The sequence below is a fragment of the Muscardinus avellanarius genome, assembly GCF_963383645.1.
Source record: "Muscardinus avellanarius genome assembly, chromosome: 8".
Classification (NCBI taxonomy): domain Eukaryota; kingdom Metazoa; phylum Chordata; class Mammalia; order Rodentia; family Gliridae; genus Muscardinus; species Muscardinus avellanarius.
The window spans coordinates 91,133,179-91,148,371 of NC_137794.1; the positions used below are offsets into that span (position 1 = coordinate 91,133,179).

The window sequence follows — 15,193 nt, forward strand, 5'->3', positions numbered from 1 at the left end:
AATCCTCATTAAAAAAAAAAAAAAAGAAAAAAAAAGAAAAGAAAAGAAAAAAAAACCAGGAGGGAGGTGTTTTAGCTTTCAGGACTTGTCTGGGACACAGCTCTCCTTCGCTTGGGAAATAGCACGGCCTTTCGGGACCCAGTTTCCTCTTCCGTGTCTGGGGGGCGTTGGGCCCTCCCCCCACACGCCGGGATGCGGGGCTGACTGCGGGGCTGTAAGCTCCTGCAGGCAGGGACTCCGCGTCTTCACCGCCGGATCGCCGAGTCCGGGAGTGGTCCAGAGAGCTGTTCGCCAGATAGTGATCGCACGAATTTTCAGGTTCGGGGACCGCTGGGTGCGTCTCGCGCGCCGCCTGCCCAGCGCTTGGGGCCGGGGGGACCGGACCGGGGCACCGGGACCCCGCCCGCAGCGGCAGCGTTGGCAGGTGCTGCGAAGCCCGCGCCGAGGCCCCTCCCCGCCCGCCCAGCGGGTCCCGGACATCCGCCTCCACCTTCCCGCGAAGCCTCGGGGGCCAGGCTCGCCAGCGCGGCGGGTCACCGGCCCCGGCCTCCATCCTCCATCCTCCGGTCTCCAGCCTCCATCCTTTATCACCCAGCCTCCAGCCTCCATCCTATAGCCTCCATCCTCCGGGGCCTCCAGCCCCAGCCCCGCCCGTCGCGGGAGCGCACCTGACCGGCGGGGCGGGGCGGCGGGGCTGACGTGGCCGAGCATGGGGCGGCCGTGATTCATCCGCGCCGCGGGATGGGGGCGAGCGCAGCGGCCGCCTAGGCGCCCAGGCCCGGCAGCGGCGGCGGCAGCGTCCCCCGCCCGGCTCCCGCGCGCTCTCCCTGTGGGCGGCCCGGCCCCGGGAAGGTCAAGATGGAAGAGATCCTGAGGAAGCTGCAGAAGGAAGCGTCCGGGAGCAAGTACAAAGCCATCAGGGAGAGCTGCACCTGGGCCCTGGGTAAGCGCGAGCGGGTGGCGGGGAGGGGGGAGGGCGCCGGCACCTGCCCCCGCCGCGACCCTGGGCGAGCATCGCAGGCGGAGGCAGCTCAGGGAGGCTGGTCGCGCAAATGCGAGAGTCGCCCCAGTTGAATGGATGCAGGATGTGAGAATCTTGGTTCGGGCGTGGGCATCCCAGCCGGCTCCACGCTGGTCCCTTCATGTTCTCCTAAACCCGAGTGGAGGACCTATGTCTTTCCGCCCGGGCGCCCCCATCCCCAGGCCCAACACCGTGGACCACCCGTGGCCGAGTCAGGACCCTAGTCGGTGGGAATCCAAGGCCCTGATTTCGAAGCGCCTGCAGGGAATAGGGAAGTTGAACCAACACCCCCTGATCTCAGATGCTGGCCAGGGGAGCCAGGAAGGAAGGCTTGTTTGATTTGATTTTCCTGGTCAGGCCAGCTAGCTAAGTATTAGCTTTCATGCCTATTGAACCTGGAAAATGACGTCCAGGTGGACTTGCTGTGTTACCTCTGCAGTTCTCCTGTGGTCTGCCCTTCAGACAGGTGGGATTTTGATTCTTGAGCTGGGCTTGCGTTGCTATAAGTTCCAGGTGGCACATTTGTGTGGCCCATTCGACTCAGGTTGCCCAACTCAACAGCAAACAGCAGGAGAGAGAGAGAGAGAGAGAGAGAGAGAGAGAGAGAGAGAGAGAGAGAGAGAGAGAGAGGAGAGAAAAAAACACAGAATGACCTATCAGGGAAGGATTTAGGCAATCGTAACAGTCAGGATGGGGATGCAGGGGGAGCAGAGGCGGATTTGGGGTGATACTGATGCCTTTTAAATAGGAAAGGTGGAGAAGAAGCCAGGGCAGTTCTGTGGGGCCTTGCTTTGCCCCCCGCCTGCCTCAGATTCCTCAGTAACCATTCCATTAGAAAACAGAATCACTTGAAATCTAAAGACAGTGGATGCTGGTCATTTTGCGGCGCCTTGTAATGCAGCCTGAAAAGAGCCGGAGAAGTCCAGGCTTCCTACTAAGGTGGGATCCTGCTGGCGTCCTAGGGGCGGTAATATTGAGGTCTTAATTAACATATGTTTGAGTGTGCAGAATCAGAGTGTGGCAATTTTGTTTATTCTGTGCATAGCATCACAAATTGTCTACATTATTGTCTAGGAAGTTCATGTTATACGTGGAACCAGCACTTGACCATTTTCGTTTACCATTAAAGAAAAATCGACCAGATATTGGCGAGCTAACGGCTCTTAAAGCCACAGTACTGTTTTTCGCATTGCTATTGTCATTCAGCGGTGATTCAGAGCTGGATTCCCAAGTGCCTCTAATGAAGGGTCGCAGATGGCTGGGGAGCATAATAAAGCAGGGCCCGACTGCTCTACACACGCCGGCCGTTAGTAGGACTCATTATTATTTTGCTATAAATTAAGTGGATTTAGATAAACAGGGTGGAGGAGGGTAATCCAGTATTTTTGATAAGTTTGAAATTGGATACTCACCATCTTGCCTGTTGGGTTTAACAACATGGAGAAAGCTACCAAGCAAGCCGAGGGCTGAGGGCAGGTGGGTTTTCAGGGTCAAGCCTGGAATCTAGCCTGACTGTAAGAGTAGATGCGGTTTCTTTCCCAGTGATTATTCTGTAATTAGCAAGAGAAGAGGTAAGGGCATGAAATGGTTAACTAACCCGAGCAGAGCAAAGCTTTCATATGTACTTGCAATGAAGGAACTGGGGAGACAGGTCCCAGGTGTGTGGGGGGTGAGGTTCCCAGTGTGAGGGGAGCTGAGGTGAGCTGGAGGGGTTTGGGAGCAGGTTTCACTTGGAGAATGGCCAAGCTATGGCTCCTTTTTGCTTTGCTTATTTATTTAGCAAACATTTCTGTGACCTCCTCTGTAATGGGCAGTAGATACAAGGACACAAGAAGTGCTCCTGGGGAGGAGTTTGTTAGAAGCGCCTGTTGGAAGGAGAACACATCGGAAAGGCAGGCCTGGAGAGGCTTCCGTGTCCTTCCCACCTCGTCCACCTTTAGCTGCCCATCAGCGTGTTTACTATAAAACACTTGTTATCATCACTATTCAAACCCAATAATTTTTTTGTTATTGTTGTTGTTTTTGTTGTTACTGAGATGGAACCCAGGGGTGTTCTACCTCCAAACAACAGCCCCCCAACTCTATTTTTTTTTTTTTTGCTGTACTGGGGATTGAACCAGGGGCATTCTACTTTCAAGCTACACCCTCAGCCCTATTTTTTTTTTTTTATTCCTTATTTTGAAACAGGGTCTCACTGAGTTGCAGAGGGTCTCACTAAGTAGTGGACGCTGTCCACGAACCACGATCCTCCTGTCTCAGCCTCCCAAATGCTGGGATTACAAGCATGAACCACCATGCCCGGCTTACCCCCTCCACCCTATTTTATTTTATTTTATTTTTTGAGGGTTTGAGGATGGAACCAGGGGCATTTCACCTCGAGCTACACCCCATGCCCTATTTTTTATTCTTTAATTTGAAACAGGGTCTCACTAAGTTGCGGGGGGCCTCACTAAGTAGTTGAGGCTGTCGGCAAACCACGATTCTCCAGTCTCAGCCTCCCAAATGCTGGGTTTATTATTTTTACTTTGAAACAGGATCTTACTAAGTTTCTGAGACTGATCTGACCTGTGATCCTCCTACCTCAGCCTTACAATTACTGGGATTACAGGTGTGTACTACCGTGCCCACCTCCCTTGGTACATTTCTGTAGTTTGCCATCATACCTGGTATATCCCCCAAGGTCTTCTCATTTTTAAAAAAATCTTAACTATACTTTCAGCCTGACCACTTCTCTCTATTTCTGCAGCCCGCTACCCAGTCAAAGGTATTTCCTTCCTTGGACCCGCACAGCAGCCTCTTAACTAAATCACTCTAGTTTAGTCCCTTTCAAGCTACTTTCCAAGCAGTGTTACCTTGGAAACCTCAGTTTGATGGGCTGCATGAACACACTGACTAGCATCCCATTAGGATGAAGACCAAATCCTTAGCGCACTCTGGGCGGTCTTGCCTGCCTCGCAGCCTTGCCCTGTACCTTCCACACCCTGCAGTCCCAATTTTAGCCAAACTGACCTTTGTTCAGTAATTTGCATGTGCTGTGCTTCTTCTTAATTTATTAATTATTATCAAACATCTACTATGTGCCACCTGCTATTTTGGCTAATGATATGATAGCACAGTAAGCAAGAGCAGCCTGTCCTGTCTTCTTGGAGTCTGCAGACCCTTGAAGGGATGACAGCCAATCACCAAGATAAAGAGAAATACACAGGACGACTCAGATAGTTGTAAGACCCGATTGAAAACTCTAAGCAATGGAGGGAGATGGGAGGTAAAAAGGGAGTTGCTCTTTGAATCGGGTATTCAGGGAAAGCCTTACTGAAGTTAGGCTGCGTGACAGGGAGACTTCTCGTGGCCTCAGGAAGGAGGGAGGCTGGTGGCTGAGCAAAGGGAGGAAACTAGGAGGTGGGAGGCAGATCATGGTGGTCTTTGGGGGATGCCTAAGGGTTTGTCTTTTATTGAAAATGAGATGAGGATCATTTAGAGCAGAGAACAGGCGTGCCCTCCCTTGGACCTTGACAGGACCTCTTGGACCTCCCTAGGGAGGAGGCTGGGAGCCATCTGGTGAGAGAACCAGAGGGACCACATGAGAGCTGGCGAAGGGATGGGATTCTCAGTGCATTTGACTTTTTATTTTGAAGTCTAGTGTATTTTGAATTTACTCTTCCTTCTACCTGCAATGTCCCTCCTGATCCAATTGGTGATCATCTTCAGTCTCCCCATTCCCCACAGGAAGCCCCGACTCCAGGGTCCACTGCCAGGCCCCCTTCCACCTCTGCTTAATTTCTTGTATTTTCCTTCACAGCACTGACAGCAGTCCAACACCAGACTGTGTAGTCCTCGAAGTCCCCAGCCATGCCTGTCTTAACCTTTGGGTCAGTCCCATTCCCATATTTAATCAGTGCCTCAAGGAAGGGAGCTAGGAACTGTCCCTGATGTCCAAGGACGGCCAGGCTCTGGGTGGCCATCATTTCATGAGCTCTTCACAAGAATCCCCCGAGGTGATGGTGTTGAGAGAACTGCACCTGGGAGAGAAGCAGTGACTTGCCCCATCCCCTGCCTCAGGTAGCATGGAGCAGAAAATGAACTGGTCCTCCTTGCCTTCTCGGCTGGTGCTTCCATGTGCTGCCTCCCTAGTACCGCTCATTCATTCCTGGGTGATCAGGAATTCTTTGTTCTTCGCCGTGGCTTCCACCTTTTTACCCCACGGGTCTGGGGGAGGGGGAGCCTCTGAGACTGCTCAGTGTGGCTGCTGTATGCCTGCCCTTTCTTTTCTCCCCATTCTTCTAGCTCATTCTTAGCATTTGTTGAGCTGGGCACTTTCACTCACCCCAAGCTGGATACCAGCCCATCTCTCTGGAGGAGAGAACCATGCTGATTTGGTGGTTTGCTGTCATTACCTCTCTTTGGCAAGTAGCTCTGACAAGCCCTGGGCTCTGGTCCCTGTCCTGCTGACTGCTAGGCCACACTCAACTCTGAGGCCTTTGAGCTATACCCTGTACCTGTGCCCCTGGGCTTCATTTTCTTGTCATCCCATCTTATCTCCAGCACCAACCTCAGTCTTCTGCCTCCTCCCTGGGCCGGGTCTCCATGGAGCCATTGCCGTGCTGAGCTCATCTTCCTGTTTTGTGGATTAGCTGTCTTTCCTGAGCCCCCTGTTTGCCTCATTGGTTACAGCAGGCCCAGATCCCATGGTGCTTTGCCCTGTAATTTCTGAGTCTCAGGGATGCACTGGGCGTCTCTTGCTCGTTCTGATCTCTTAGCAAGGTGGGCAGGATATATCTCCTTCCCCAAGGAAATAGTTCAAGTTGACATTGCTTGTTGACTTGAAGCAGCAGAGCGAGGAATTAGCACAAACTGGGCTGATCACCTGGAGACAAGGGCTTGAAATAGAACAGGTTTTTTTTTTTTTTTTTGATGGAGAATAATGAACTGTTCATTGTCTCTGCAATTGGAGGCAGCGGTCGTGTGAATAATTCTCGGTGGTAATGGAACATTAGGTTGGACTAATAAGATTTGGGGATGAGCCTCCCAATCAGTATCTGTAACTATAGTGTGACTTTTTAAAGGGTTTGATTTACCGCATCACAAATGTGTGTGAGAATAACCAGATGTTGCCCCAAGGTGTTTTATGAACTTGAAAGTCTTTCACAAATATGTGTTATTTCTAAAGGATATTAAAATGGTATTTTTAAGGAAACCACTTTGGTTTCTCAATTTTGATTGCAAGAATAGAGTATCTTGGTCAGTTATAAGTAGAAGAAATTGGCATTCTGGATCATGTTAGGAGTAGCTTTACTACATGTTCTTTTTTTCTAGAGGGAAATATGTGCTAATTTTAAACTTCCCTTCCCTGATGAGGAGGCAAGGTCCAGGGAACCCTGTGGGACTATCAAGGGAGAAGGGTTTTAAAATAAGGGAGACTTGCATGCAGATAATTGAGAATTGACTTAATTTATAATTATAGGAATATCCAGGGGAAAAGAAACAGTGAAATTCAGGTACAATGGAGACTTTCCATCTTTGAATATGTGGTCATAACTTTGAAATTTTTCCTTTTGCAGAAACCTTGGGTGGTGTGGACACCATTGTTAGGCTCCCTCCCCACGTGCTAAGGTAAGAGATCATCCGTGTAGCAGAAGTATAAACTGTCCACCATGTGTTTTCCTGAAGGCCAAGCAATGTTATTGATTTATAGCATTTTATTAGTTTCCTAATGACTTTTTCATCTCTGATCCAGGATATTACATAAAGTCAATACAGTGGAACCTGGTTCCATTAGCTCCACCTGTCTGTAGAGTGAGTGAAATCAGTCATCCGAGGAACCAGCCACAGAAACCTAGTGGTAAAAAGATCATATTGGCTATTGGTTAAGAGACAGGACCAAAATTTATGTGAGGAACTGTTCAGTGGATTATATCTTCATTGCAAATTAGCAAATGGAGCCCCCTTGGGAGGGAGGCAGCCCTAAACCATGGGGGGGGGATGGATTTAAGCTCTCATCAGCATCCCTGGCTGGGTATCATCTTGCTTGTGGCAACTAGGTAGCCTCCTGTAGTAGCACTGAGATGTGAGCCTACTTCTCAGCCTCTTCACCTCCGTCCACCTCCATCCACCGCCACCTCCATCCACCTCCATCCACCTCTATCCACCTCTGTCTTCACCTCCATCCACCTCCACCCACCTCCATCTACCTTCATCCACTTCCACCTCCATCTACACTATCCACCTCTATCCACCTCCACCTCCATCCACCTCCATCTACCTCTATCCACCTCTGCCTTCACCTTCATCCACCTCTACCCACCACCACCTCCATCCACCTCCACCAATCTCCATCTACCTCTACCCACCTCCACCTCCATCCATCTCCATTCACCTTCATCCACCTCTATTCACCACCACACACCTCCACCAACCTCCATTCACCTCAATCTACCTCCACCTCCATCCACTTCAACCTCCATCTACCTCCACCCACCTCCATCTACCTCCATCTACCTCAACCTCCACTGATCTATATCCATCTCCACCCACCTCCATCCACCTCTACTCACCTCCACCTCCATCCATCTCCATTCACCTCCATCCACCTCCTCCCACCTCCACCCACCTGCACCTCCATACATCTCCATCCACTTCCATCCACCTCTATCCACCTTCACCCACCTCCACCTCCATCCATCTCCACTTCCATACACCTCTGCCTTTTTGCCCCTTATTTCAAGAGAAATGTATGCCTTTTGTGAAAATTTGGAGGGAACAAAAGAAAAACAACAAAAAAGTCATTCATAACCAGTGAAGATAGTTTTGGTTTCTTACATCTTTTCCCCCACACAGATATTTTATGAATTGGTATGAAATTTTATTTGAATCCTTGGCTCATGCTTGTTTTCTTTTTACGCAGTACCAAATGAAGAATGGTTCCTAATGCCGGTGTATGTTCTTAAAATTAAAATATTGCATATACTTCCCTCATATGGCTATAACAACATGTTTTCATCAAGCCTTTTGTCACTAAGCATTTGAACTATTTTATGGTTTTCTTTAAGATTATAAAAATATTGAGCATATAGTCCTTTGTTGAGTATGATTATTATATTGTCAGACTATAATGACTTACAGGCATTTTCTCTTCTTTTCAAATATATTGAACAAGATTTATGGGGTTTTTTTTGTTTTTTTGTTTTTGGTGGTACTGGGGTTCCTGGAAACCCTTCTACCTCCGGGTTACACTCCCAGACCCATTTTTATACTTTTAAAATTTGGAAACAGGGTCTCTTAAGCCAGCGCGGCTGGCTTCGAACCTGCGTGATCCTCCTGTCTCCACCTCCCAAGCGCGGGGATTATAAGCGTGCGCCACCACGCCCGGCTATGTTTCTTTTTTTACAAAAGCCATTCCTTCTATAGTATCTGCTAGAGGTTTATTATTGTAAGGGACTCCCATGCTAATCAAACTGAGTATACTTTAGTATGCATAAAGCTTGCCAATGAACAAAATGTCTAGCAACAACACCTTTGTCTCACAGGGAGCTATTCTCTATAGGGCATCCAAGACCTGCGAAGGCAGGATGGTTTTAGAAGATAGATTTCCTGGTACCTAATTTCAATTAAACAATTTTTTTGTTTTTCATATAGATTTGTTATGGATGCATATTAATTATACGGGATAGTAGGTTTCATTGTGACGTATTTTTACGTGCACATTAAGTACCATTGCTTAAAACTGATATGCTTCAGAATGGATTCTGCCACACTTCTTTTTTCACCTCACCTTTGCTGTTTGATAAATCTGAGGTGCATTGTGCTGGAGTGCACCAGTCCCATTCCACCAACAAAGAACCATGAGAATACAGTGTCCGTGTTGGTAAAGGGAATGAGTATAAGAAGAAGAAACATCTTTATGCATGTTTGGTAATTTTGGTTTCTTGACTTTTACAACATTGAAGGAAGAACTCATCTAGTTATAAGAGGATATAAAAAATATTTTTGATGATGTCTCTTTTTTTTTTTTTGGTGGTACTGGGGTTCCTGGAAACCCTTCTACCTACAGGCTACACTCCCAGACCTATTTTTATAATTTTTTATTTGGAAACAGGGTCTCTTAAGCCAGCGTGTCTGGCTTCGAACCTAAATGATCCTCCTGTCTCCGCCTCCCAAGCGTGGGGATTACAAGCGTGTGTCACTATGCCCGCTGCCCGGCTGTCTCCTTCATTTTACGTGAACATATGTAAACAAGATTTCTTATGGATTGCATCTATGAAAGTGACAAAGAAAAGCTATGCCATTGATTCTAAGCCCTGCCTTATTGTAACGTTGGGTGATATTCATCCGTAAATATATGAGCTAGCTTTAGGAAAAAATAAACAAGCCCTATCCATTTCTTTAGAATGATTTTTCAATAAAATTGTATTGTCTATGTTAACTATATTAATATTCTGATAAATACTTGTTAATGTTCTTTGCATCAATAGTGTGCATGAGTTGTGGTAGCTCGAAGTAGAAATTTTTATAGTTACAGGAAATTTTTTATCAATCACTTTATACATACTTGTTACAGAGAAGTAGAATAGGGAGATTAATAAAAGCCTTCCCAACATTAAGACATGCCACATTGCGAGGAAATCCATGGGGGAAACAGAAAGGAAATATGAGTTCAAGGAGAAAAGGGAAAAGTGAAGCATTTTCACTGTTAGGAACTTTGTTCATTTATTTTGGATGAATGAAAGTTAACTCTCTGTGGCATTTAGATTTTATCAGATACTACTAAAGAATGATATGTTTTAGTTTAAGAGTTTAATAGTTCAACTATGCCAGAATTGTAGCCTTTGCAATGAAAACTAAATAAGAAATCTAAATGTTAAAATATGTGAAAAATAGAATTTAAAAAATTTTATGACTATTTGAGGGAAAAAAAGTTCAATAACCACTGCTTTAAAGGTTGTTTCCTAGTCCAACTAATCCAGTGTATTTAGCCTGACAGCAGGGCGTTCTGTGGTTCTGGGTATGTGATAGAAGGTCTGTCTCCACGATGAGGGCAGCAGTGATGATGGAACCAATAGGGACCCTGGTTCTCTGGTTGCAGTGGTCATCAAAAAGCAACTAGTGTGAGTGAGTGTGTGTGTGTGTGTGTGTGTGTGTGTGTGTGTGTAGGCAAATGAATCAGAGACAATAATGGGTCTGAGGACATATGTTTGGTGCTCTTTTTAGCCATTTAGATTTACTTTATTCAGTGGTATTGAGCTTTACCCCAAATAGAACCAGATAGTCATCTTGTATACCCATAGGAAATGGTCACAAAATTGGTGGGAAGGTTCAAGATAAAAGACTATAAATTAACACACACACACACACACATACACACACATATGTGTATATACAATATATAAAGACACATGTATGTATGTATGTCATTATATGTATATATCTTTATATATGTGTTATATGTCTATATGTTTGCATGTAGCACAAATATATGTGTATGTGTATATACTGTTACCATTATTGGAAATATTATTCAGAGTATTTATCTGAATAAATTACAAAGACCTGATGACATCATCCTTATATACAGAAGGATGTGCATTTTTGTATTTCAGATGCACAATGAGATCTATCAGTACGGGAGATTCAGTATATGTATGAGAGTCAGCAGATGTCTCATCTCAAAGGCCTTTTATTCTGAAGGAGGAAATAAAGACCAACAAAACTGGACAACACTGTTATTAAATATATTGTAGACTTTTATATGTATAAGGAGGTTTTAAATTTGACTGGGATTCACAATAGTGGGAGCCTCTCAAAACCTCTCTTAGAATTTTTAATTAGAGCAAAAAGGAGCTATAGGATCAATCCTAGTGTGCCTCGCTATTTCAGTTGTCATTAGGGAAGGGACACAATGAGCAGATCAACGGTGCAGGGCTTCCCCTTGTCTCCACCCCTGTTGTGAGTCACTCCTCCTCAATCTATTGCCTCATCTGCCAGGCGCCAGCCCGAGAGCTCTGCCTCTATTAAGTCATTATGCTTAACGTGGCACCCTTCTCTTTGAGCATCTGCTCCGAGATGTCTAGGCACTAAATGTGTGTCTGCTCATGACAGAGAACTTGATGTTATTTTTCTTCAATAATACATAGCAGAGAAACCAAGTATATAAGCTATTTCTTGCCTTCTGATTTTATATTCAGATTTAGTTTTTCATATTTAGTTTCTTTTGTATCAATTGGCTGGAAGTAATGATTTGCAGATTTTCTTATTCTCATTTGTTTTGGAAAAGTTTATGGGGGAAACCCTCAAAATCTCAAGTCTCTTATGCATAGACTCTGTATTATTAAGTATCTTTGTGACTGCCCAGGGTGGGGCCCTTTATTTCCTTTGCCATTATTCTCTCCCTTTTGCTGTTTCTTTCTAAGCTTGTTCCAGTTCCCTTTATTTAAAAATAAATAAATCAGTAAATAACAAAGGCTCATACCCATCATTCTCCTAAAGTTACAGCCCTGTTTGCCCAACCTCATAGGTAAGTTTGGATTGTTATCTGCATTTGTCTTTACATCCTTATCTTTTAGAGCCTTTTCAGCTCTTCTGTGTCCATGCCTACTATTTCAAGGATCCTACTTTCCCTACGGTTATGAACAAATGTTTTTTTTTTTAATTTCAAGGTCATTTAATAAAAATTTTTGTTATGAAGCACTTATGGAAGAGAACATGCATAATGTGCATGCAGAGTTTAGGGGATAATAAAATGAACACTGATGCCCTTACCACGTTTGATGTTATTACACTTTATAATTTTTGCCAGTCTAGTGGATGTGAATGGTGACATTTGCAATTCTCTGAGTCTTAAAGAGGCTCACCATCTTTTCATATGCTTCTAAAAATAGTTTTGCTATTGATTGATTAATTTCATGTTAAATATATGACCATTCTGATAAATAGTTACTAACATTGCTTTGGCCAGTTGTGTATATTAGTAATGGTAGCTCAAATCAGAAGAATACTGAACCCTTTAGAGATCTAGGCTATATTATCCTTCCATTTTTTTTTTGTAATTGATCGCTCTAAGGGCTTTTACAAAACTAAGTGCAAATGTCATGTGAATGATTTGAATGACTGGCAACTGGTGAATGCACAGAGCATTCTAGGGGAGAATCCCACTTTAAGATATCTTATATGGAATTCAGGAGGGAGTAGGAGACATTGCTCATTGTGTACCAGACTCTTTGGCTGAGCAAATGTCCACTCTTGCTAAAGATGTGGACAGAGGTGCTAGCAACTGGGGTAGGAATTCATGCACAGTGTCCAGTGAGATTCAAAGTCAGGGATGGATGGCCGGGCGTGGTGGCGCACGCTTGTAATCCCCGCGCTTGGGAGGCGGAGACAGGAGGATCGCGCAGGTTCGAAGCTAGCCACGCTGGCGTAAGAGACCCTGTTTTAAAAATATAAAAAATAGGTCTGGGATTGTAGCCCGGAGGTAGAAGGGCTTCCAGGAACCCCAGTACCACCAAAAAAAAAAAAAAAAAAAAACAAAGTCAGGGATGGAGAAAGACCCGGGAATCTGCTGTGTCTACCACTTCCTGGCTTTGGGAGTAGATGGTGTGAAAGTTTTCCATGTCCCTGGCCTTGGTCTTGCTTTCGGGTGAGTTTTAAAAATCCTTCTCTTCCTTGCTATCTTTGCTTGTTTCCTTCTTCCTGAACTGCAGGGTCTTCTATGAGTCCTCACCAGGTTAAATAAAACCTATCAGAGGGCTACTGTGGTATTCCTATGCAGCAGGCCACGCACAGCCTGGGCTCTGCCCTAGACCAGGGTCACCATCTTCATGTCCTTCTTGTTTTATAAGCCAAAGTCAACTCAGGATTTTTCTAATAGTGACAGACTTGGTAAAATCCCTCTGCCCAAATCAAACTACCACTCATAACCACCAACTTCATTATGGTTCACCACTAGTTTCTCTTTTTCTTTCTTTCATTTTATCTTCCTTTTTGCCGATACTTCTTACTCATCTTATTCATCACTGAATCTTATTCATTACTAATTGTTCTAATAAGAACAATTAGTAGCTCTTAGTCTGGTCAGTCTGCTATAACAAAATACCATAGACTGGGTAACATTTTTTTTTAACAGTTATCAGACTGGTTTATTATAAAGTTTAGCAAAGCATTTTATATAATGCCTGATTCGTTGTTCTGAAAAAAAAAACCAAAAACATAATTATTGCTTGTTTTTCTTCTACTTTGTGCTACTGTAAAAGAAGGGAGAAAAATTATTATAATAAATAAAACCAGAAGCTGGGCGTGGTGGTGCATACTTGTAATCGCAGTACTTGGGAGGCTGAGATAGGTGGATGATGGTTTGTGGCCAGCCTCAGCTATTTAGTGGGTGAGGCCTTCTGCAACTTAGTGAGACCCTGTTCCAAAATACAGAATAAAAAAAAAATAGGGCTGGGGGATGTAGCTTGGAGGTAGAATGCTTGGGTTCCATCACCAGTACCACAATAAACAAACAAACAAACAAACTGGAGATATAATAGAAAAATAATTCTAGGTGAGAAATATAAGGAGCAACAGAATTATTAAATAGTTTAAATATAAGCTTCTTTTAAAAAGTTTGTCTTATTTCTTAAAAATTGCACCAAAAATATAGTAGCAGAATCCAATTTAAGATGTTTGTGCAGTAACTGTTCAGTCATCTATTATGGAACAATCATTGAACTGGTCCAGGTCTGAAGGGATCTGATAGCATGGGACATTGCTGGGAAGAGAGCCACAGTGTCCCTACATAGCTTCCCACAGAGATGCCATCAGCCCATCACTGCCCATCATTGCTGTAGTTGGCACAGAAGGATGTTCACTGACTCTCCAGTAAACTGCGTTACAGCCTTGGCTGGTAACGGCGGCCTCCTCCTCATCCGTCCACTCAGTGCTTTCATTGATAACTGGCAGTTGGTGCATGAGCCAACATCTGTGGCTTATCCTTTGCCCTGCTAGTCTCTCTTCTAGTTCAGCCCTCTGTCCTCTCCAGCGGATTGGAGACTGCAAAGCTGGACACCCTAACAGAGCTCTATGTAAATCCAGAAATGGGGGCTTCATCCCATGCCAAGGCCCAGATCTCAGGCCTCCACAGCCTGGGATGCCATGGTACAGCTGGTGGGCTGGGGTACAGCCCCTTCACCCCTGCCAGATGTCTAAAGGGACCAGCGTTAGAGTGAGGTGAATGAGGTAGAGTTGTGCAGTCAAAGGCCTGGCCGTATCTTTACTTAAATATTTTATAGTTTTTCATGGATTTTTTTTGCATTAGCTTTGATTTTTTAAATAGGACATTAAAATATTTCTTTGTTACTGAGCTTTACAATGTTCCTGTCAACTGTGTGCCAAGGCCAGGACCGCCTCCCCTGGGCCAGCCCTTTACTCCCACCTGACGGGAGGATCCTACATGTCCTGGGGTTACCTCACAAGGTGAAATACAGCATATTTGCCGTGGATCCTCTTTTTTCCATGTGCCAAACTTGATACCCAAACCACAGGTTGCGAAGGGTTTGGTGAGTAATCCTGTGCTCTCCCTTTATGCAGGGCATAAAATATTAGCGGGACATGTTCTGGGTTGTGTTCTTCATCAGGACTGTCCATGTGTGCCTCATGCAGTCCTCCTCCTCCTCCTCCTCCTCCTCTTCCTCCTCCTCCTTGTCCTCCTGCTGTCGAAGATCCATGCTCTACTCCACATAGTTCTACTGCGCAGCTTTTCTACCACACTGGCAGTTGCTCGAGGGCTCAGTTCTCAGGCCCTTTCTGCAAGGAGCACATCTCTACACATTATTCCTCTTTGTGTGTCTGGCTCAAGGTCCTATAAGTATCGGTGGAATGTAACTGCCTCTCTAAACTGGGCATGGTGGCACATACTCGTAATCTCAATACTTGGAAAATTGAGGCAGGGGGATTGCAGATTTGAGGCCAGTATATAGTAAGTTAGCAAGTCCTTGTTTCAAAATAAATTTTAAAAACTGCGAGTTTAGCTCAGTGATAGAGGCCTAGTGGGTTCAATACTCAGTGCCATAAAAAAATGCGAGGAGTGGAGGGAGGGAAGGAAGGGAGGAAGCTACCCCTCCAAATTTTGCACTATACACCCCAGCGATCTCGTCTGTTTTCTCATTTCCTGGAATCTTAGGAAATAGTATTTGAAGGAATCTG

The 15,193-nt window shown here is 45.1% G+C and overlaps 1 protein-coding gene across 1 annotated transcript in view; it reads left to right on the forward strand.

The window, feature by feature from the left end:
* Positions 1-858: 858 nt before the first annotated feature.
* ARFGEF3 (ARFGEF family member 3) overlaps positions 859-15,193 on the forward strand; it is a gene marked incomplete at both ends in the record, with an annotated part of 159,796 nt that continues 145,461 nt past the window's right edge. Inside the window, 2 exons of the mRNA XM_080700543.1 lie at positions 859-943; positions 6,580-6,631. Of these exons, the coding sequence (XP_080556669.1) occupies positions 859-943; positions 6,580-6,631 (137 nt within the window). The remainder of the gene's footprint in view (positions 944-6,579; positions 6,632-15,193) is intronic.